This window comes from Bombus vosnesenskii, unplaced genomic scaffold (genome assembly GCF_011952255.1).
Source record: "Bombus vosnesenskii isolate JDL3184/JDL3185 unplaced genomic scaffold, Bvos_JDL3184-5_v1.1 scf7180000013263, whole genome shotgun sequence".
In the NCBI taxonomy this organism is placed as follows: Eukaryota; Metazoa; Arthropoda; class Insecta; order Hymenoptera; family Apidae; genus Bombus; species Bombus vosnesenskii.
In genome coordinates this window covers 9329967-9352679 of record NW_022882923.1, presented here as the reverse complement: position 1 = coordinate 9352679, position 22713 = coordinate 9329967, and the positions used below count along the sequence as shown (strand labels likewise).

The following is a 22713-nucleotide window of genomic DNA, read 5'->3' as shown; positions in this document are numbered from 1 at the left end:
TATATTCACTAGAGATAGAATTAATTTGCTTCTTGCGCAATCGGTAACGCATTATCATGCAGGTAAGAATAACTTTACACGTCTACAAACACAATTCAAGGAAACGATTTGGACGTGTAAACCATGGAAATTGGAAGACAGAACTTGAGATGATGCTAGTAAAGAATTAATTGCAGAAGTTAATATTCGACGTATGAAGGGTAAAGATTCGATGGAAACGCGCAATTTGAATCCGTGTAATTCGTATGAACGAGGAGACAACTGTAATTTTTAAATTGCATTTAGTGGAAAAGAAATAAAGGCAGAGATTCGATGGTCAAAAATGAACAGCTTGTTACTACGACTTTATAGCACGTTCCGAAACGATACTTCAGTTTTGCTTGGTTCTTGTTGGTTTACACAAATGAAATTAGAAATTCGATCGATCGACTTTAAAAGCCTCGTACGTGAATAAATATTTTGTCTTTATTTCAGCAAAGACAACCCTTTTCGTGAGGTACAATATATCTTACAGTATATTAATACGAACATGATTGCACGTTACGGTGAAAGTGATCATTCGGACTAGTTATCGATCGTTAAAGCTATAACACGCAGGCTACGCACGCACGCAAAATATAGTGTTTCCTGAATCTATAGAAGACCCCCGTAATCCGGAACGATAGTAACTGGCCACGTTACTTTATACCTTATGCGTTATTTAATTAGCGTTTTATTTAATCGGACTGTTAAAATAGCTCGTCCATTCGGATCGATTACAAAAAATAATTATGCATGCACACGCACGCGTTTTGTGTATGTAATTTTTATTTAATTATATATAATTTTAATTAATAATACTACATATATATAATATATGATATACGATATATATCATATCATATATATATATATATATATATGTCATTATATTTCTCCTTTGTTACGAGATCGATCGACTTGCCCTACACGACATTACCTTATCTAACGGACTCGTTATTGGCACGTACACTGTTTTCTTTGGACCGCTGTTACAATCGAAAACTTTTGGAATCAGAAACTTAGACACGCGATGGTACGTCAAGGCGACTCCTGCTTTCAACTGCATTCGTCGTGTTGCGAAAATAACTGCAATTCCGACGCGCAGCTGTCGTCGGACAAACCTGCCTAAACTGTTCCGTCTATCCGCGGCAAACGTGCTTTCTCGTTTCAAGATCATGGGAAGGATACGATAATAAGTTTATTTTTATTGATTTTCACGTTGTTTGCTGGCCAACGAGAAAAGTGTCTTGTGAAACGAAACGAACGTATACGAAAGAGAGGAGAAGATAGAAGCTTCTTGAAAACAAATGATAAATCCATGACGTTGTTCAACGATAGGAGACGAATAGTACGGTATTTTGATTTCGTTAATACTAAACGCACCTAATTTACGTTATCAATAATTTTGTTAAGTGGTCGACGAGGCAACGAGAACACAAAGTCTGCAAAAGGCATACTAAATATAAAAATCGATTCTCTATAAAAATGTGATTTGTCAGGTTTATCATTTGTCCGACCTTGCCACTTTTTATACCGTCAGTGACATTGGTTCGCGCGATTCGTTCTTACGATCTACGTATTAATTGAGAAGAACAATAACCGATAAGTAAAAATAAAGACATTCGCGAGATATGGTAATCCGTAAAGCCGGATTCGAACGTGTAATTCTTCTATGAGATTTGACTTTTCACTGGATTTCTCGCGTTTCGTACCATCGCCTACTCCGTCCTCGCATCCTTAGCTTAGTCTATATCCTCGAACATCTCCTTTTAGCCTGTCGACCGTCATCGGCCAGCCATTCGCCTGCAAACAAACGCAGCAAACAGACGCAATCATACACGCACGCACGCACGCACACGTGTATGTACTATCGCTCAAAAATATCCAAACACTTTGGCGCAGGAATATAATTTAATTAAAAAATAGCAAGTTCAAACGCGATGTACGTCGTTTCTCGTAGCATTAATGTTTACAAATACTTGGCATAAAATATAAGAGTTAAACGACTTTGGGTGGTTCTATCGTTACGAGGCGTAATGTATACCGTTCGTACAAATTGACTAGAATGTTCGGATACCTGTGAGCGGTAACGTACATCTCTCGTTCTTCCGATCCCATCTGACAAAGCAATAATAAGAGAAACTCTTTCGTAGCATATGCGTATCTTAAAATTAGTAAGGTGTTACACGTAGATCGAGTTGCTGCATCTTCAAGGATATCGACGAAGAATCCTTAAACGTTCACGGAATTGTATTCACGTGCACACGAAAGAAATACGCAACACGTAAATGGTGTTCGATCGAATCGGAAAGCAAGTTACGCGGTTCCTCCGTTCGAAAAAGGGAATAGAACCGATCTCGTCAAACACCATCTTGATTCGTAACATCTCTGTTGAAAATACGACATACGAAATAGTCTATAATAACGTTTAACCTAATAATTAGAATTAGAAACTGTTCGGTGGCATTGTAAAGTACGACGTTTCGTGCGAAGATTAGAAAAAGGTGTGCTAACGTGTTATTGGCATACCGATACGTTTACGTAGGACGATTAAGAACAGCGTCGAGCGACGCCCTTGTGCGTAATTGGAATTGGTTGAGCTCGTTCGCAAAAGGAAGGAAAAAGGATACAAATATAATGGAATATTTGTTAACCGATTAACGTTTACAGCTCGGAGCCATCGTTCGAGCGAACAGGACATTGACCGAAGATTTCTGGCAGTATCGCGTATCGTAAAAAACGAGATCCAATCGAGTCACGCGTTATTGCGTTGTACTAACGACTGTTAGTAGATAACAAATTATCCCGTAACCGATAAATAATCGAGACAAACTGAACAGTGTCAAATATGGTCCCGTGAGCCTCTTGTTCGAATACGAGAATCTGGCGCATAGCTATACACATATACATATAAGGAGCGAAAAAGAGAGGATAATAATAGTATATGGAATGTATATTGGAATATAGACAAACGATAGATTAAGCGTTGTTTGTCGTTCGATAAACGATCAACTCTTAAATCCGAAACTCGACGAATTTCGTATTTAAAAAGGAGAACATATAATACCGCGACGCTCTCTTGATTTCGTTATATCGATTACAGGAAAACTTTATGAGATAAATCGTTAACACGATCGATTTTCGGCTAACACGATCGTACACAAATACGCGTGAATCAATAACGTGTAGAAGAATAAGCACTACATATACGCGTAGTACGATAGCAAAGTATTCCATAACTGCTCAGTCCAGTGATTTCGATCTGTCTAATCTAGATTTACTTTCAAGATCAGAATTTGTACTAGTGTTTACGAGACGGGAATGAGACTGTTCAAGTTTCTCGATATTTTCCATCGAGAAAGACGCGCCGTCGGAACCGAAACGCTCTAATATCACATTATTGGATGGATTTGATTGAAAAGAACTCGCACTACAGTCGGCTCTCTCTTCCAAAGAGCTTACGTTATGAGATACATCGACAGATGCCGTGGCTGGCTCTGTGTTAATAAGTCCGTCACAGGAATGGGGCAAAATTCTCGAGAAAGCCCTTTGAACGGAATATTCCTCGCATCTTTCTTTATCGGCGTACCTGCCGCTTGCTTTTAAAGAACCGCCGTACACTCGACGGCTCTTTGCCAACTCGGAATCGAAATTTTCCAACCAATCCACGGATTTCGAATCGTCCGACTGATTCTCTTCGATTTTAAGCGGAGAAGCAGAACCCGCCGCCCCTCTTACCATCGATGTATTTTCTCGTTGTTCTCCCAGATTTTTCTCCATACTGTCATCCGTATCTCTGTTTACTTGGCTAACGCGTACTTTGCACGTTGAACGATCGTCCGACTGCCAAATACCTTGCTCTCTGCTACTACCAGCCGTGCAATCGACATTTACCATCGCGTACCTTTCGGCGTTCGACACTTGGTAACTTTGATTCTCTGGATCCGACGTGTCTGACGATTTGTCCATCGGATACGGAACACAGTGTATGGAACTAGCTTGATACAGAGGGTTAAAGGTATCTCTAGAAACGAACGGTTGTTCCTGATAGGCGAAAGGAATGCATACATTTTGCCTCGTACTTCCGTCTGCGACGGCGCAATACGGTGGAAAATGCGCGAATGGAATACCTTCTCGGCCTTCGAGTTGCCGAGAACTCGTACCGCCACTCGAGTATTGCGTGTTTTGATCCAGACTGTTGTTCAATCTCGTAGAGAAATTGCAAGTATAAGAGAAGCATTGGGACACGTTCGAATTCGCTGGCGCAACGAACGAACTCGATCGCGCGCTAGTCGATTCCGGTGACGTCGCGTTTGATACCTTACCACGTGTTTGAGCTATCACAGTTTCGTAGCTTGGAGGTGGGCCATATAATTGGTAGTACGGACAGTTCGCATCGTTCAACATAACGCTCATGTTCTGATAATGGCCCGATGTTGTCGCATTACCGGTGTATTGAGCGGGCATCGCTCCGTTTCTTTGAGGACCTAAGAGCACAAATAAATTGATCAACATCGAATACGTCGCAATTATTTACCAGACAAATGTACACTCGCCTTTCCACATACGATGCAATAATACAGTGTTTCTCGCAGAATTGTACGTAATACGAGCCCTCTGCCCTTGACACGTCGACCCTCGAAGAGAACTTTGGGCTCGCGCGTTCGTAGTTCTAGTCGGAATAGCCGATGCAGCCGCTCTGTATCTTCCTTGTAACCAGTATCGATACCACCAGCCACCGCCGGAGCATACCAGGAACATAATTATTACCAATATCCTAACGAACGACAAAAAATCGTGAGAATATCGTAAAAATGTTGTATCTTCTTTAGAGATGTCGATCAGAATGATCTGTGAAATTGTTTTGCGCACCAATAATACCATAAATGATGAAAATGTAGTCCTGGTGACACGCAACAACCAATACCGCAACAATATTCGGTTCTAGAACACCTAAAATGAATTTACATGTAATTACACGTTCGTTCTTCCCATCTTTCTCTTCCTCTCTGAACATTCCTTCCTTTCTTCCATCTTCTTCTTCTTCTTCTTCCTCTTTCTTTCCCCTTTCATTAGCTCTCTCTCTCTTTTTTTTTTTTTTTTTAATTACGTTCATTAGTCGTCTTTCGTTTCGTTATTTGAGAGAAAAAAAAAGAAAGAGAAAAGTTCCCCCTTTTGACTTACTAAAAGATAAACATAATTACGTGTATGAAACTCACTCATAGTATTTTGTTTCTCCAGGCATTTCAGAGGCACAATACTTTGCTTCTGCCTGAAACAAATATCACGTTTTAAATAGTGTACCAACTTACAACGTACATCCACAGATGTAAATCATACAAATTAATCTTAAGACCAAAATAATCGCGATCATTATGAAATAAAGGAGCGAGTTTTTGGTAAATCTTATCAAAATAGGAAGCAAACGCTTGAACGTTGCGATCCACTTCTCGCTGTACTTTCATTTCGAAAGGAACTTTCTCCAATTTAGAATACAGAGAATAACTTCTTGTTAAATGGCATCAAAAGTGTACATGCTGAAACGAAAAATATCCACTCACGTATATCAAACACTTCGACGTTCCGGCGAATATCGCCAGCTTTCTCTTCGTATTTCGTACCATTTTCTCAATTAATATTTACACCTTCGTTCTGAATAAATAAAAACCGTACACTCTGACAAATTGTTTTGATATAATCACCATTTCGGTCCGACTATCATGTGCACACAACATTGCACACCACTTATTGATTTCAATTTCGGAACTTTACAATGACGTCATCGAAAACAGGGTTGCCAATATGAATAAACTAAACTACAGTACATAAATTAAACCAGAAACCAGATGCTGCTCAAAAGGTATAACAGTTACCATTTCCTACCTACAATTGAACATTGTTCGACCACGCAGCTTATTTGTAGTTCGACCACAAATAGTAGAGGGCATAACCATAGACTAGCTCGTCTATGGCTTCTGATTTTTTACACGATTGGTATTTCAGAACACGTAACACAAACTCCGTAACTGTTTACGTCTGTCATTAGATTTTATCTTATGTATAGGTTAGTTCCAGTATTTGTCAGTTTACGAGCAAGACACCGAAATTAAATAATCTTACAAAGTTAAAATTGATCTAACGTTAATTGTCTCTATCAAAATGGCTAATACTCTAGCTAATGTACCTGTGTCAAAAATTATAAAGAACAAAAGCAATTTCGAAGACGAACCCAAGAAAAAGAGCCGAGAAGATTGGCGAAAGGCTAAGGAATTAGAAGAAGCGAGAAAAGCTGGTACAGCACCAGCTGCAGTAGATGAAGAAGGCAAAGATATTAATCCACACATTCCACAATACATTAGTGCTACGCCATGGTATTTTGGCGCACAGGTATGCATTAACTTTTTAAAGAAATTGACATCTCTTTTTATAGTCAGCGCACATAACGTTAAAACATATAATACTTACTTATATATAATATTTAAAGGGGCCTACTTTGAAACATCAAAGACCACAGCCTGAAAAACAAAAGCAGTATAGCGGTATAGACGAATGGTATAAACGTGGTGTAGATTCATCTAAAGTAGCAACAAAGTATCGTAAAGGAGCCTGTGAAAATTGTGGAGCAATAACTCACAAGAAAAAGGAATGTATGGAACGTCCACGTAAAATAGGTGCAAAATTCACAAATGCAAATATAGCACCAGATGAGTTTACTCAACCAGAATTATCTACGGACTACGATGGCAAAAGAGACAGGTGGTTTATCTTGAACTTTACTAGATACAGTACATACTGAAATACTTGGTAAATTTTAAATATAAATATTAATATAAAACAATATTTTGAATATATTAATTTAATGTAGGTGGGCTGGTTATGATCCTTCACAGCATAGAGCTATTATCGAAGAATATCAAAAGATTGAAGAAGCAAAACGACAAATGCGTGCGGAAAAGTTAAACGCGGAAGAGAATGATGAACAGGATTCGGATAAAGATGAGGACAAATATGTTGACGAGGTTGATATGCCTGGGACAAAAGTAGATTCTAAACAACGTATTACCGTTAGAAATCTACGAATTAGAGAAGATACAGCAAAGTATCTAAGAAACTTGGATCCAAATTCGGCATATTACGATCCTAAAACGAGATCCATGCGTGACAATCCTTATACCGGCACAGACAGAGAGTATGCAGAAATTATCTTATACATTCCGTTATCGTCTGTATTACTATTACATTATTCAAAAATACTAAAGTAGCTGTATTATGTTTCAGGGTGGATTATAAAGGTGAAAATTTTGCGCGTTTCTCGGGAGATACACAACGACATTCAAATGCTCAATTGTTTGCATGGGAAGCGCATGAAAGAGGCGTTGACGTTCATTTACTCGCTGAACCTACTAAATTGGAATTACTTAAACAGGAATATGATAAAAAACGCGACGAACTGAAAGATAAAGCTCGTGAAAGTATAATTAATAAATATGGGGGTAAAGAACATCTCGATGCTCCTCCGCCTTCTCTTTTACTAGCACAAACAGAACAATATGTCGAATATTCCAGATATGGAAAAGTACGTATATTCATATATTATTAGACTGTGAAGGTTAATTAAATTATATTATTTTTCATAATTTGTATTTATTTGCAGATCATCAAAGGACAAGACAGACAAATAATTCGCTCTAAGTACGAAGAAGATGTATATCCAAATAATCATACTTGCGTTTGGGGTTCTTACTGGCATGCTGGTAAATGGGGATACAAGTGCTGTCATTCGTTTATAAAAAATTCATACTGTACAGGAAATGCAGGTAAAAAGACAGCCGAAGCAGCCGTTATTGAAATTAAAAAAACAGTAAACGAGGAAGAAAAGTCTAACGAGGAAACGATAAATTCATCCGATGAAAAATCTGTAAGTAACGATACATCCTCGGATGAAGAAGAAAAGGTATTAAGGCCGGTAAAATCGAAATCATCTAAAAGGAAGGAGAAAAAACAAAAACAGAAAGAAAAACGAAAGAATAAGAAAAAAGCTGCTAAGTTACAGGAACAAGATAAATTACAACAAGCGTTGCAGAAAGAGGAAGAAAGACAAAAGGAAGCGGAAAGGCTGCTACAAATGAATGAAAGAAAACGCCCTTACAATAGCATGTATGAAGTTAAAGAACCAACAATGGATGAGATCGAAGCATTTCAAATGAAGCGACAACGTGAAGACGACCCGATGGCGGAATTTCTTAGTAAATAGCTTTTAGGAACTAATACAATTCTTGTAAATTTTTTAGGTGTACTAAAATTTATTATGTATAGATCTAAAGTGAAAATTAGATATATATAAAATTGATTCATTTTATATAAAAATGTAATATATTATAAGGGATTAAAAAGCGAATATCGTATCTACCTACCAATTTAACGTATTTAATAAAACGTGAACAAAATTGTTATATTATTTCTTATGAATCGAAGTTCATCAAGAATATGATAAATTTTTATTCTATTAAATTATTTTTTTATTTTATTAGATTTATTTTATTAGATTGAACAGATCAGATTATTAAATTATTAAATTAATTTAGCAAATGTTATCTTCACAAACGTATTACCGTGCTCAAACAGGGCAGCCATGCGAAAGCTAATATGTATCAATGTATCGTTCTCTAAAAAATTCTGACAATCCATAATCAAAATTGCTAAAAACAATCGCGATGTTATAATTCGCAACTCTAATTTTAACCGTAATCAATCTCTCGCAACACTAATTCAAACCATAATTAATCTCTTGCAATACTAATACAAAAACCGTGATTTGCCCAATATGGTGGTGAACCGACATGTACACCGACCAAAAAAAAAAGAAAAAAAAATACTACTACTACTACTACAAATACTACAAGCGAGCATAGTGACAAAATAGTAACGGGAATGACTTTCCATTCTTTGGGTGATCCGAAATTCAGAGGATGGAAAGCCATTAGTAGTTGCCCTTTTCTATGACAAATTTGCCGGGCCTCTTCGGCTCATAGCCTCTTCTTTCTTCGGGCGCAATGCCCGCTGAAACTTAAATCTAGCTCGAGTCTTTCTAATCGGAAAACAAAAAAATAACCCGCAAATGTAAACTAAAAATTTAAATCGCGCGAATCAATTCAAGTGAACATGGATGACCAACGGTCATAGTGATCGCTATCTGTTCGTATGTGTGCGCTCGAGCAATATATAAACGTTCGTTTCGAAATCGACTTCCTGCTCGCGATCACGACCGCGAAATTCGAAAAACCGATAGGCAAAGCCTAAGCTGAGTGGCATGCTCCAACTCTTGTTCCCAGCTTCGCCGTCGATTTTTCAAATCAAATTTCCTGAAACAGGTTGGACACGCGAAATCGCGCCTACCCGACCAGAGACTGTGCCAACCTGCCCGGCCCTACCTACTTATAATTAACACTCACACTAGAAGGTATACTACCTATCCTACCTAACCCTATATTTAAAAAGTAGCAAAACAGACAACACACCAACACACTCACTCCACGGTTCTCACACATAACCCGGGCGCAAGAGCCTACACTAGAGAGACGTCCCGGGGCGCCTCTGACACCCGAGTTTGGCATACAACTTTCACACTCTAAAGTACGTACCATTTTCCTGAAATCGACTGACGATGGCTAGCGACCATTGCGTAAAAATATTCTGTATATTTCAACTTTAATTATCCAAATATATTTAAATCTCAATTTTAATTAAATACTCATAATCGTATATAATCATATATATGTATATCATCTAAAGAAATAATTTTACTAGAAGAAATCGTCGAACTCTAATCAATTATTAATTTTTTTGTAGTTTATACTGAGATTAGTAATATTACTATTTATAATTCACTATACGTATTTATCAGCACTGAATATTGCCAATGGTAATTGGATTCATATTTCTGAAGTCCATAAGTATTTCAAGATTATAATAAAAAGCAAAAACGACGCAATTCCACGACCTAACCACATACACACACAGTGGAAAATACGTCGTGCACGATACGCTAACGCAATGTCAGTCGCTGAAAACATTGTTAGGCTTATAGACTAATCGTCATGCCCATTGCCTTCTTCCCACCCAAGAAGCACCTGGGCACGTGAGTGAGATTCAGGCAATGAACATGGAAGGAGTTAAACCTGAAAATCCTATGCTAAAAATATGATTAGCCTATCTATTATATTTTGCATCTAACGGGCTAATTTGATTTTGCAGTCTAATTTCATTTGAAATTTTAATAATGCTATACTTTATTTTACTTTATTATTTCAATGAACAATTAAATTGTTAAACTAAAATGAAGGAAATTAACGAAGAATATACATATTTATCAAATATAAATTAAGATTCGATGCAAGTAATATTTATACCAATGAATAACAATGGACTCTAAATGAACTCTATTAATCGAAATATCCTCAGGCGATATCTTTATCAAAGCACATCTTTGAAAACACAAAGGAACGTTCAAAACTTGTTTTGATTCTGAAATCTGCCTGTCGCGAAGTGTCTTCTTGCACGTGAAATTTTATAATATCTATCTTAACGGGCGGACAAAGTTAGGCTTTAACATATACTTTCATATTCCATATTTCGAATTTTACTGAAATTATACTGTGTATGCTCAAATAATAAAACTGCTCCATACCATTATAGAGTAAAAGATTAAAATAAATATCATTTATAATCTTTATCAACGTTGTAATAACTTTAATCAGAATTGAATTTCCATATTAACGAAGTCTGAGGGTACCAAACTTCTCCACTACAAAATATTTAAACGAAGTCATTTCGTTGTTTATTTCAATATTCATACACATTCTTGTATGAACATTTGATCTTCATAAATAGTCACATTGAATATAATTTGATTTTGTAAATAATTTTAGTGAATATATTCTGTAATTTTTAATCGTGTATAAGTATGCTAATTGTCAACATATATTAATACATTATCATCAACATTTAAAAACGCGATGTGCAAGAAAACCTATCCTGAACTAATAAATAAAACACAGACAAGAAAATGTTACTACTCACGAGTATAATAAATACCCGCGGTCACTATGCTCGTCAAAAATTCTACGTGATACAACCAGTCAACTCGTGTCGATTCGGACCTTTCATCCTACGACATGATTGAGTGACCAGAAGAACAAAAATGCATGCGACTCACGATTAGACGCGAAGAACATTGTCTTCAATATCGTTGTAACCCAAGGAACGTCGTTACCAAGCTGCCATCAAATTGGTATCACCGATTTCGGTGGAAGAAGTGAATGCTGGAAGTAACCTGTAACAAACGATAGAATATTGTAATTTCTTCTTAATGACAGTATTAATTATTTTCAAAGTTTAAGATGATAAAAGACTGATTCGTATTAAGCAAAAAATTGTAATAATAACTAAATTCAAAAATAGAAAATTTACACTTGTTATGTTTTTAATCGAATACTATTTTCTAATTAGTAATAATTAATGTAAAATATAATAGAATAGAATTAAATGAAGTAAATACAAGGTTACGAAGAAAATATGTATTGCTCCTTCAAAACTGCAAATTAATTATTATACATTTATAAAAGATAAAGAAATATCATATCAAGGATATCAAAAATTATATTCCCTTGTTAATATTTTGTCAAAGTTTTTGAATAAATTGTCAAATATTTATGAATATTTCATAATTTAAATGATTTGTAAAAATTGCCCGCCAAACTAAATGTCCGCCATTAGAGTTTTAAATATACCAACATAAAATATGGTTGGCTTTTCTTGTCCGTTAAACAAAGCTGCGCAGCAAAAAAAGATGCGATGTGCAGAACATGTTCAAACCAGCCTATGGTGGTGTTCTTTCTCGAATATAATAGAAACTATTAAAAACTACTGAAAAAAGTGAAATGACAACCAAAAGTATTACCAAATTTCCATGAAAAGATCTCGAATTTATCATCGACCACCGGGGTGCCATTTTGAATTTCGCGGCATCTTTTTGAATTTCGTAGCGTCCTTCTAATACCTCGAAAGTTATCTCGCGATCAAGCAATAATCTGCACAAAAGAAGACGAAAACATTAGAACAAATGTATAAAAAGAATAAATTATATAAAAATGAAACAATGATCAAGATTGAACTGCGTCTTGGAAACTATGATATGAGTTACCGGCAAATATAACAACCGAAAAGATGGTCGAAAAAAAGAAGATAATCAAATAATGGATTATAATGATTATATTAAGTAAAAACGTATGATAATTGAACGAATTTATCATTAGCGTAAGTTTGAACAATGAAAGAATCATTATAAAAATACTACTTATGTAGAGAAATAAATGGACACCTGTCACAGAGTGACACCATACACGTCTAATCGCTCCAATTTTCGACACTAAACTGACTCCCCCGCGCCGTAGCGAATTTCGTTTGATGAGGAGTGGGAGGCCCTGTAACAGGTCACTCATACTCGTTTACGAACAGAAATCGTCAAATTCTTGGAAAACCTGTGCTGAGGGATAAATAATAAATATGTTTTCAGTTACGATCATATCAAATAAAGGAATAAATTGCAAATAAAGAAATGATACATTAAACCAAAATGCGAACAGAATTTACGGATCTGAAATGTGGATATCTGCAATTAGTAATTCAATATGCGTTTCATACTTTAATTTGATTAAATAAAATTGATTAATGAATATAAACTCTTTAATTCCCGCGAAATTAAAACTCTTTAAATGAGAGATTCTTTAATTTCTCTAAATTGCAAGAATATAACATAGTAATTCTATTGATGAGTTTTATTTAAAAATTATTATTGCATGTAATCGGTTCGTACAGAAAATCAAGATAACCGTATGGCTGCAATGGATCACACATATCATTCATAAACTCTATTTAAAAATTGCAAAATGAATTAACTTTACTAAATAAACTTTATTAAAATATCATAGAATGAATTAACACGTAACATAACATTTAATATATACGTAATTTATTCTAGCATTGACATACAAGTAAATTGTGCATAAAAGTTTAATAAATGACGTTTAATTTCAAGTAATAGGATATTCTTTTCTAATTTTCATAAATGTGTTATTTTCAAATTGCAAGGTAAAATTTGGTTTGTAATTTTTGGACAGTAAAAGTAGCTTCTTAGATTTAAAAAAAGCCATTATTTTACAAGCTTAATCTTATTATCTGCTGAAACAAATAAAATTTCACACCATTATGGATGTTTTATTTCAAAAATATAAGATGTCTATTTCTAAACGATCTTATTCATATACAGCTACACATTTATTACATTTATTGGTTACACATGAGAGAATTTTAACATAGACAGAATTCCATTTCTTAAAATTACAATCAACTGCTAACATTGGGTTAAAATAGGCATATAGAACATATATATATAAAGAATGTTTATTAAAGCATAGTTTTTGTCTTTTCTATTCGTACAACACAGTCTTCCACTATCGATTCTTGATTCCTTGCAGCATTTGTTTCATTTTCTCGTTGGTTAGACATTACAGTATAAGCAATTTTGAAATATTTCTTTAGGAAAGATGCATGAACTCGTCGAGAGGTACAATAATAGCAAATACAGCATAATGTGAGAATGGCAACTGTTCCAAAAATGATAGCCCTGTTAATATGATTTTTTATTATATTATATTATATTATATTGTATTATATTATAAGATCATCAAACATACGTTAAAAATAAAAAATTAAAATCAGTTTCATTACAGCAAACATTGTCACCACAACAATATTGCTGTGATTCACATAATCCCCAAATGCAATAATGTGGTGAGTTCTGAAACAATATGTATAAAGTATATTGTATAATGTTTATTTAATTGTACGTTCACGCATTAAAAAACTACACAACAATCGTCACACAATTACAATCTTTACTTGGTACTAGTTTCTAATAAAATATATAACAATAAATGTAAAAACTTGAAATTACCATCGAGGAAGTTAAAAAATGATTGAAGTAGTTCGAAATCCGCGTAGTCTACAATCTACAGAATGGACGAATCTGTCAAAACATGGACATAGACTATAAGATATTATATAGATGCATTATTTCGAATAATTTCGATAAAACAATTAAAGGCTGTCTCCAATTAATGACTCAATAGCGCAATATGACTTAATGATTTTCAACGTATGAGCGAAAAGTGGAAAGATCCAACAAGCCGACGGAAAGAAACCAAAAAAGCACATGTACATTTAGAGAAGTAAGTATATCAGGTATATGTTCGTTTTCAAGTACATCTGGTATTCGTGATCATTCGAAATAATCTAACAGTTGTGTATACCCATTTCATAATATTCAAGATTAGTCTAGACATTTTACACGTGATAATTATACGAAAATGGCGATGAGTCCGAGTACAAAGCAAAAAATTGCAATTGTTTTAGATGTCAGCAAAACTATATTTCATTGGGGATTTATTCCTGCTATATTATTTTTAGGTTAGTTATTTTTCTCCATGTTTCCACCTGATCGTTCATTTATTAATTTCAAATTGTTTATATGTGCAGTTATTTTATAATACGAATGAATGCGTATATCTTCCTAATAAATCTAACGTATGACCGACACGTAACTCATTGATTAATTTACCTTTTAGGATTTAGAAAAGGTGCTGACCCAGGCATGCCTCCATTATCAATTATAAAGTAAGTTTCTGCATAAATTTATCTTTGTGCAAAGTAATATTTGTTTCAAATTGATATTCTGAAATTGAACATGGATAATTTTTTATTTCAGCTTGTTATGGCAATAAAAAATAGCTACTTTGACATTACTTTGTTTTATATTTCATGAAGATATTTCCACAGCTGAACCAACCATATTTCTTTATTTCCATTAAATTCAATGTAAATTTATCTTTGTAGTTATGACTAAAATTATTAACAAGAGAATGTCATCTTTATGTTGAGTTAAGGAAAATAAAAATTTTCTAGTAAAAATTTGGATTACAATGTTTTACTTATTATAATAAAAAATAAAAAAAGGTAAAAATGTCAGAAATATCTATATATTGAGAGAAGTATCAAATATCCTTTGCTATTTGTTTTCATTATATCCATAGTTATATTGTTATCTATTATGAAAGTTTATTCTTATCATTGTACATATATGTAGAATATTTTTATATCTTTCAATGACTCAGTATTAAATTCAATGTTCTTTTGTACTTATTTCTTGCTAAACTATTACTTCTTATTATGCTTTGTTCACATAATAATGATTAAAAGCTTTTTAAGATTAGATTGTAGCATTTAAATAAAGTCTAAAGTGAATTTTGAAAGGTATTTTTCTGAGTTAACAGCAGATGCTTTATATATAATACGTAAATTTAACTTTGTCAAATCTATGTATTAAATAAATGATGTATCAAATCCTTCCGCATTATTATTTTATACCTGCATATATTTATTTACATTTTATCCACTTAAAAATCTAAACTAAACTAATAAACAGGCAGGAATATTAATGAAAATTATAGTTAATATACTATTAAAATAATAAACGTTAATAATTACATAAATATACGTACAATCTTATACGATATAGAAAAGATAATTAACAATTATCAATTAAGATTTTTATAGACTGATTTTCATAATCAATATATCCACATTCTAAAATAAAAATTACTATCGCTCGTTATAGGTATCGAAAGAACATTTATTTTAACACTTTTCAGTTTAAAATTTTGAAACGCAAGTTTCCAAGATAGAAAGTATCTAAGTAAGAAAGATAGATAAAATATACTGCAAAAAGTAATAATATATTCTGACTGTGAAGGAAATAGATCTTAAAATCGAAGATATATGTACTCTTTTGTTGGTAACAGTGATACCTAACCTGTCAGAAGTAAAGTAGCAGATTGGAACTGTAGTCAGTTTTGGGCACACAGATACAACATTTTAGGTTCGCGGTTTTACTGTGCTTGTCATCGTGTAGAGCGCAAAAGTAACAAGCGGATGCGTTATAAATTTCTCGTTAAAGCGTATGTAGAACGAAGTACCAGTGATCGTTAAAGATAGCCACCACGTTTTCACGAGAACTCCCTTGTCTAACCCTGCCTGTTATGCGGTGGTGAACGTCGACAGGTGAGTGCGCGCTTTCTGTCTCACAATATTTCCCTCCGTTCTACCAACGAAAAAAAGTAATTCTCTTATGGCAACGGGCTGCGATGGTGTTATTTCTGTCAATTGCTTTTTATGGATCTTCAATAGTGACGGATGGTAGTGTTGTAGCACGAAGATTTGCGATGTTCTGAAGTTTCCTGACGAAAAATTCGAGCTACTGCTAACGATGTGCATCCTGATGTAACTACATCGGTATGGATCTTCCGATTACCGACTAACCTTTTTTGCTCAAATGTATTTTTTTTCTCCCCACGAATATCTTCATCCAATTGCACTTACTATCACTTTTTCTTTAATCGTCCCTCGTAAGCGCACAAAGGTTTCACATAGTTTTTATATTTATAGTTTCACAAACGATTTCAACAGCTTCTAAATGTGTATATAAGCAAATGATTGTGACATTGAAATTTTGGAATAATTAATCACTAATAAATATCATTAGATGTAATAGTATGTTCCAGAGTTTATTTCAGTTATTGAATATGTTGTTTTGTGCTATAATAGTTATTATTATTATGATTATTATTATTATTATTATTACCATCATCGTTATTTTATCATCATCATTATCATCATCATGATTATTATTATCATTTGTATCCTAAAAACTATTCTAATAAAATTAGTATTATACATCTATGTATACAAAAGTCAAATTTTTGCTGTTCATTTTTTTATATTTGCTTTATTGTATTATATTTCTATTTTCTATACAATTTCTGTACAATGTATTTGAATTACATAGCAGATTCTTTTCTATTTTTCCTACAGAAATTATTGTAGACAGTAGTAACAGTGACGCTCACTCGACAAGCGTATAAAAATAGGATGTCAGGGCATAGAGGTGGAGGAGGAGCTGGGAGTCATCAAGGAGGCCCAGCAGGCCTCAAACAAATAGATTTAGATCAAATTTGGGGAGATCTACGTGAAGGTATTGAACAAGTTTATAACAGACAATGTATGTCTAAACCAAGATATATAGAGTTGTACACGTATCCTTTTTAATTTAAATATTAAACAACAAAAAAAGAAAGAAATGAAACTATAATAACAAAATAATTCTCTACGATCTATTAATTTCCTTATTACATAACTTGTCAGACATGTATATAATTATTGCACAAGTGTTCATCAACAATTAACTAGAACATCAACCAAAAGTAAGAAAGGACAAATTTCTCAAGGAGGTGCACAGTTAGTTGGTTTGGAGTTATATAAACGTTTACGTGACTTTCTTAGAAATTATCTTATAAGTTTATTGAAGGTGATTTTCTTTTCACTGATTATCATTATTAATTAATCCATGACTAGAATATTCGATATTTTAATTTGATATTTTTTACATAGCATGGAATCGACTTGATGGATGAAGATGTATTGCAGTTCTATACAAGACAATGGGAAGAATATCAGTTTAGTAGTAAAGTACTGAATGGTGTATGCTCGTATCTAAATCGACATTGGGTACGTAGAGAATGTGAGGAGGGTCGCAAAGGAATTTATGAAGTTTATCAATCAGCTTTGGTTACATGGCGAGATAACTTATTCAAGCATTTAAATAGACAAGTAAGTCTTTTAATAAGTAAATGTATGGAAAATAGACTAAAAAGTAAATTCTGTATTATAATACATCGCAGGTTACTAACGCAGTACTTAAATTAATCGAACGGGAACGCAATGGGGAAACCATAAATACACGTTTAGTCAGTGGTGTAATCAATTGTTACGTAGAATTAGGTTTGAATGAGGATGATCCCGGTGCTAAAGGACAGAATCTTACTGTTTACAAAGATTCTTTTGAAAATGTCTTCCTTGAAGATACAGAAAGGTTTTATACTCGAGAAAGTTCAGAGTTCCTTCGACAAAATCCAGTTACAGAATATATGAAAAAGGTTTTGAAATCAACTTTTGTTATATTATCATATCTTCTAAGAATACTGTTTACAAATATTATTTTATTATAGGCAGAGCAAAGGTTATTGGAAGAACAAAAGCGAGTTCAGGTATATTTGCATCAAACAACGCACGAAATATTAGCAAAAACGTGTGAAAGAGTGTTAATTGAAAAACATTTGGACATTTTTCATTCTGAATTTCAAAATCTCTTGGATGCTGACAAAAACACAGACTTAGGTCGGATGTATCAGTTAGTGGCAAGAATTCCAAATGGTCTTGGAGAATTGCGGAATCTTTTAGAAGGTCATATAGCTAATCAAGGACTTGGAGCTATCGATAAATGTGGTGATTCTGCAGTTAATGTACGTTCGTTAATAATTTAAAATAACTGCAACTTAATTTTGTGTAAAAATATTTTTTTGTAGGATCCAAAGGTTTATGTAAACACTATTTTGGAGGTTCATAAAAAATACAATGCTTTAGTACTTGTTGCATTTAATAATGACAGTGGTTTTGTGGCAGCTCTTGATAAGGCTTGTGGAAGATTCATTAACAGTAATTCAGTAACTAGGGCAGCAAATAGCAGCAGCAAATCACCAGAATTATTAGCAAAATATTGTGACCTGTTGTTAAAAAAGAGTAGCAAAAATCCTGAAGAAGCTGAACTTGAAGATACACTGAACCAAGTTGTGAGTAAAAATGAAATGAATAAAATACAAACACTACATTGCTAAAAATATTACACCCTTTTTTTCAATCGCAGATGGTGGTATTTAAATATATAGAAGACAAAGATGTGTTTCAAAAATTCTATAGTAAAATGCTGGCAAAACGATTAGTACAACATATGTCTGCCAGTGATGATGCAGAAGCTTCTATGATTTCTAAATTGAAGCAAGCTTGTGGTTTTGAATATACTTCAAAATTGCAACGAATGTTTCAGGTACTGTATTGTGCTATGATATTCTTTTTTTTTATTTAATTTGTATTATATTTCACGCGTTTTTCCGGATTTTTTATTTTTTTGTAGGCAATTATTTTTATATTGTTTACTAATATTTGTCAAAATCATACAACATTATAATTATAGCAGTCTGTTCACAGGATATTGGTGTGTCTAAAGATCTAAATGAACAGTTTAGAAGACATTTGACAAACTCTGCTGAACCATTGGATATAGATTTCAATATACAAGTGTTGTCTTCTGGTTCTTGGCCATTTCAACAATCCTTTACATTTTCATTACCAACAGAGGTAAACGGAATTGAATAATTTATTTGATGATAATAGTATCATTTAAATATTATCTTTGCATTACAGCTAGAGAGATCTGTACATAGGTTCACCACTTTCTATAGTTCACAGCATAGTGGAAGAAAGTTGAACTGGTTGTACAATATGTCTAAAGGAGAATTGCATACAAATTGTTTCAAAAACAGGTCATAAAATATTTAACAATAAAATTTAAGTTAAATTTATAATAAATATTTTGTGTCAATTGCAAATGAGTTTTCATTCTTTTATTGCAGATACACGTTGCAAGCATCCACATTTCAAATGGCTGTTCTCTTACAATATAATGGTTCTACTGTATGGACGATACAACAATTACATGATGCTACACAGATAAAAATGGATTTTTTGCTTCAGGTAATATAACAAAATCAAAAGAATTAACATATAAAATAGAGCCTAGATGATATATTCATTGTTACAGGTTATTCAAATACTCTTGAAAGCTAAACTATTAACAGCTGCTACTGATGACGAAGCTGAATTGACACCACTGTCAACAGTTGAGCTTTTCACAGGATATAAAAAGTAACTCTATTTAATAGTCTGTGATATTTACCTTATCAGAAATTATATTAACATATTTCTTTTATGACAGCAAGAAGCTGCGGGTTAATATCAATATACCAATGAAAACGGAATTAAAGATTGAACAGGAAACAACACAAAAAAATATAGAAGAAGATAGAAAACTCTTAATTCAGGCAGCTATTGTTAGGATTATGAAAATGAGGAAAGTACTCAAACATCAACAATTGGTAGCTGAAGTATTGAATCAATTAAGCTCTAGGTTCAAACCAAGAGTACATGTTATTAAGGTACGTATAAACGACATTGTTTTTTAAGACATTTTCACATATATAAATATATGCGAATAATTTTTTAACATATGTAAACGTGTATTTTTTCTTATATTGATTTATCATAACATGATATCGATGAATAGAAATATTTGAGAAAATAAATTGAAATGAAAAAGATATAACCTTAATATAAGATGATTCTGCTCTTTCAGAAATGTATAGATATTTTAATTGAGAAAGAATATCTGGAGCGCACAGAGGGTCAAAAGGACACATATAGCTACCTGGCATGATCAAGTTGATCTACGACAACGATACAGCAGCAACCATATACGCGAACGAAAGATGACTGTCCAATGTCATTGCTAGATATTGTCACAATATTTATTTAAGTTTCGAATTTGAATCTCATACATTCTCCTTGTACATGGATGCCCTTGTACCATGTTGTCCCTCTGGTCGCATTTAGAGTCTGGTTTTTATAATATCAAAAGGACACGTATAGCTACCTGGCATGATCAAGTTGATCTACGACAACGATACAGCAGCAACCATACACGCGAACGAAAGATGACTGTCCAATGTCATTGCTAGATATTGTCACAATATTTATTTAAGTCTCGAATTTGAATCTCATACATTCTCCTTGTACATGGATGCCCTTGTACCATGTTGTCCCTCTGGTCGCATTTAGAGTCTGGTTTTTATAATACGTTAATAAAATCATTTCATAGTCAAGCTGCTAGATGTATTACTGTCTACGCCGCCTTTGACGTAAATTCAAGTGTTACTGATTTTTGATACGATATCGTGTTGTGAAACGAAAAATGCACGAATCTAACTTTTACATTCATAACCTTGCAAAGAACAATAAAAAAATATTGTTTTCGAAATTATAAACTCGTAAAAATAAATAGAAGAAAAGAGAAAAAAGAGCGAGAAAATCTAGTATTAAGCGTGATAAGAGTGAGATGAATAAAACACTCTGTAAGTAAAATAATATTTCAAACAAATTTAACATATATTATAAGACACATATTAACAAACGAGGATGAAAGGCTGGGCATGCACCATTTCCTTTTATTATTATTTTTTCTCCTTTTCTGTTTTCCTTCGAATAATATAAAGTGCATTGTTCGTGTATAATTTTTACGAGCTTACAAAGTAAGAAAGAAACGTAATTTCATTAATTATTTGTATTATAACATAATATGAAACACATGAATTTAAACACATAGATAGTAATGCATTTTAATGCAACAGTCGAGAGGTTTAATTAATAATTACGTGTATAACGGAAAAAATTTTATACCAGTGAATAAAAAAGTTTATCCTAATAATATAAAAGTCAATCTATGTTTTTAGGAGTAATGGTTACGTAAATTTTTATTATGACATAAAATTTGAAGATTCATATGATTATTTTGAAGTTGATTTATAGTAAAAATTAATTGGAAAAGTGATATTTCATATAAAGACTTTCAAAAATAAGGAATGTACTTTAATTTATGATTTGTTTTTCTCTGATCGGCGATAGATTTATCAACTTTATGATACCAATTATTTAAATATTTTATTAAACATGAAACTTTCTAGAGACTAAAATAAATTGAATATTTAAAGTGCAATATGAAATAATGCGAAAATCTGCGGTGCAGTATAATTTTAAATATAAACTCAAGCAGTGAATTAAATATGGAAATTGTTAATGTATCAGTGCTTTTAATTTTAATAAGGATAGCAAATTTCGATATATACATATATGTGAGGCTGAGTTGTAAAACGCAATGTGTAAAAGGGTTATAAAATAAGAATTTTAAACGGAACGTTATCGTAATTATAAAAAGGAGAGGGGCATCAAAAATGGGGGAAAGAGTTATAAGCATTTGAGAATAGCATCTTCGTATTAAGTGCGAGTGCGAGAGAGAACGAGAAAGAGAGAAAGAAAACAATTAATTTAATATATTTTATTAAACAGAACATATTAGAGATTTAAATAGTAAAACACTAAAACAACATTATTCAAGTTAGATCGCGCAGAAATGGTTAAACGGAAAATACAAACATATATCATCTTCGTTCACTTTTTTGTGACACTTGATATTATTTAACTAATTTCAAGTGATAGTATTTAGAATATGTCGAGCTGCTTTTATAAGCGTAGAAAATATACGATAGTACATATATTGTTTAAGCGAGGATATAAAATAAAAATCTGTAAAATTCATTTGATAAAAAAATAGTCAGTGTTCTCTGAGACGTTTGAAGATTAAACTTTGAGATGAATTCAATTAATTTTGTGAATTTTTATACGTACTAACCGAAATTTATCATTCTTAATCAAATTTTTTATGCACAAAATAGGACTTAAGTGTAAATAAATTGAGTAAGTTATTGAAAATTGTTTTGAATAAAATAAATTCATCTCGGTTATGATGGAAATTAGTTTTGTATCTCTTTGTAATTCTAAATGACATTACTTTTT

At 33.0% G+C, this 22713-nt stretch overlaps 5 protein-coding genes across 10 annotated transcripts; 3 read left to right on the top strand and 2 right to left on the bottom strand.

Moving 5' to 3' along the window:
• Positions 1 to 903: 903 nt before the first annotated feature.
• On the bottom strand, positions 904 to 5851 carry LOC117231825. Of its 2 annotated transcripts, none has more exons than XM_033490670.1 (5): positions 5583 to 5851; positions 5241 to 5289; positions 4894 to 4974; positions 4578 to 4798; positions 904 to 4508 (listed from the first exon to the last, which is right to left on the bottom strand). In XM_033490670.1, exons 2-5 carry the CDS (start codon positions 5264 to 5266, stop codon positions 3265 to 3267), a joined length of 1572 nt encoding a protein of 523 aa, XP_033346561.1. In that variant the 5' UTR covers positions 5267 to 5289; positions 5583 to 5851; the 3' UTR covers positions 904 to 3264. The 2 variants fall into 2 exon arrangements, with proteins under 2 accessions (XP_033346561.1, XP_033346551.1); XM_033490660.1 differs by having other exon boundaries at positions 5241 to 5293; positions 5583 to 5841.
• A 136-nt stretch (positions 5852 to 5987) lies between these two features.
• LOC117231818 (pre-mRNA-splicing factor SLU7) lies at positions 5988 to 8438 on the top strand. The gene is made up of 5 exons (XM_033490648.1): positions 5988 to 6408; positions 6506 to 6777; positions 6887 to 7210; positions 7300 to 7597; positions 7676 to 8438. The coding sequence occupies exons 1-5, from the start codon at positions 6181 to 6183 to the stop codon at positions 8273 to 8275; spliced, it is 1722 nt and encodes a 573-aa protein (XP_033346539.1). The 5' UTR covers positions 5988 to 6180; the 3' UTR covers positions 8276 to 8438.
• Positions 8439 to 13463: 5025 nt separating this feature from the next.
• Positions 13464 to 14329, bottom strand: LOC117232695. The gene is made up of 3 exons (XM_033492238.1): positions 14036 to 14329; positions 13776 to 13879; positions 13464 to 13705 (listed from the first exon to the last, which is right to left on the bottom strand). Exons 1-3 carry the CDS (start codon positions 14036 to 14038, stop codon positions 13486 to 13488), a joined length of 327 nt encoding a protein of 108 aa, XP_033348129.1. The 5' UTR covers positions 14039 to 14329; the 3' UTR covers positions 13464 to 13485.
• Positions 14294 to 14882, top strand: LOC117232700 (mitochondrial import receptor subunit TOM7 homolog). The gene is made up of 3 exons (XM_033492252.1): positions 14294 to 14547; positions 14706 to 14754; positions 14846 to 14882. Exons 1-3 carry the CDS (start codon positions 14448 to 14450, stop codon positions 14859 to 14861), a joined length of 165 nt encoding a protein of 54 aa, XP_033348143.1. The 5' UTR covers positions 14294 to 14447; the 3' UTR covers positions 14862 to 14882.
• A 1035-nt stretch (positions 14883 to 15917) lies between these two features.
• LOC117231090 (cullin-1) lies at positions 15918 to 22523 on the top strand. Of its 5 annotated transcripts, none has more exons than XM_033489207.1 (15): positions 15918 to 16197; positions 16345 to 16428; positions 17008 to 17228; positions 17338 to 17500; positions 17584 to 17802; positions 17874 to 18128; positions 18201 to 18494; positions 18558 to 18821; positions 18896 to 19075; positions 19237 to 19386; positions 19453 to 19571; positions 19662 to 19782; positions 19850 to 19953; positions 20024 to 20243; positions 20441 to 20734. In XM_033489207.1, exons 3-15 carry the CDS (start codon positions 17065 to 17067, stop codon positions 20519 to 20521), a joined length of 2334 nt encoding a protein of 777 aa, XP_033345098.1. In that variant the 5' UTR covers positions 15918 to 16197; positions 16345 to 16428; positions 17008 to 17064; the 3' UTR covers positions 20522 to 20734. The 5 variants fall into 5 exon arrangements, with proteins under 5 accessions (XP_033345098.1, XP_033345091.1, XP_033345074.1 ...); XM_033489200.1 differs by having other exon boundaries at positions 16337 to 16428; XM_033489183.1 differs by having other exon boundaries at positions 16324 to 16428.
• The last annotated feature ends 190 nt before the right edge of the window (positions 22524 to 22713 follow it).

What these genes read in the sequence shown, in the direction of transcription:
- LOC117231825 (XM_033490660.1), bottom strand. Translation starts at nt 5,645, where the DNA reads ATGGTACGAAATACGAAGAGAAAGCTGGCGATATTCGCCGGAACGTCG. An exon ending in CATCATTTATGGTATTATTG is followed by an intron (nt 4,799 to 4,893) that starts GTGCGCAAAACA and finishes GTCGTTCGTTAG; the next exon opens with GATATTGGTAATAATTATGT. An exon ending in ATTGCATCGTATGTGGAAAG is followed by an intron (nt 4,509 to 4,577) that starts GCGAGTGTACAT and finishes TTGTGCTCTTAG; the next exon opens with GTCCTCAAAGAAACGGAGCG.
- LOC117231818 (XM_033490648.1), top strand. Translation starts at nt 6,181, where the DNA reads ATGGCTAATACTCTAGCTAATGTACCTGTGTCAAAAATTATAAAGAAC. An exon ending in TACGATGGCAAAAGAGACAG is followed by an intron (nt 6,778 to 6,886) that starts GTGGTTTATCTT and finishes AATTTAATGTAG; the next exon opens with GTGGGCTGGTTATGATCCTT. An exon ending in AATATTCCAGATATGGAAAA is followed by an intron (nt 7,598 to 7,675) that starts GTACGTATATTC and finishes ATTTATTTGCAG; the next exon opens with ATCATCAAAGGACAAGACAG.
- LOC117232695 (XM_033492238.1), bottom strand. An exon ending in TTTAATTTTTTATTTTTAAC is followed by an intron (nt 13,706 to 13,775) that starts GTATGTTTGATG and finishes TCATATTAACAG; the next exon opens with GGCTATCATTTTTGGAACAG.
- LOC117232700 (XM_033492252.1), top strand. Translation starts at nt 14,448, where the DNA reads ATGGCGATGAGTCCGAGTACAAAGCAAAAAATTGCAATTGTTTTAGAT. An exon ending in TCCTGCTATATTATTTTTAG is followed by an intron (nt 14,548 to 14,705) that starts GTTAGTTATTTT and finishes TTTACCTTTTAG; the next exon opens with GATTTAGAAAAGGTGCTGAC.
- LOC117231090 (XM_033489192.1), top strand. Translation starts at nt 17,065, where the DNA reads ATGTCAGGGCATAGAGGTGGAGGAGGAGCTGGGAGTCATCAAGGAGGC. An exon ending in CATTTTCATTACCAACAGAG is followed by an intron (nt 19,387 to 19,452) that starts GTAAACGGAATT and finishes TTTGCATTACAG; the next exon opens with CTAGAGAGATCTGTACATAG. An exon ending in CTTTTCACAGGATATAAAAA is followed by an intron (nt 19,954 to 20,023) that starts GTAACTCTATTT and finishes CTTTTATGACAG; the next exon opens with CAAGAAGCTGCGGGTTAATA.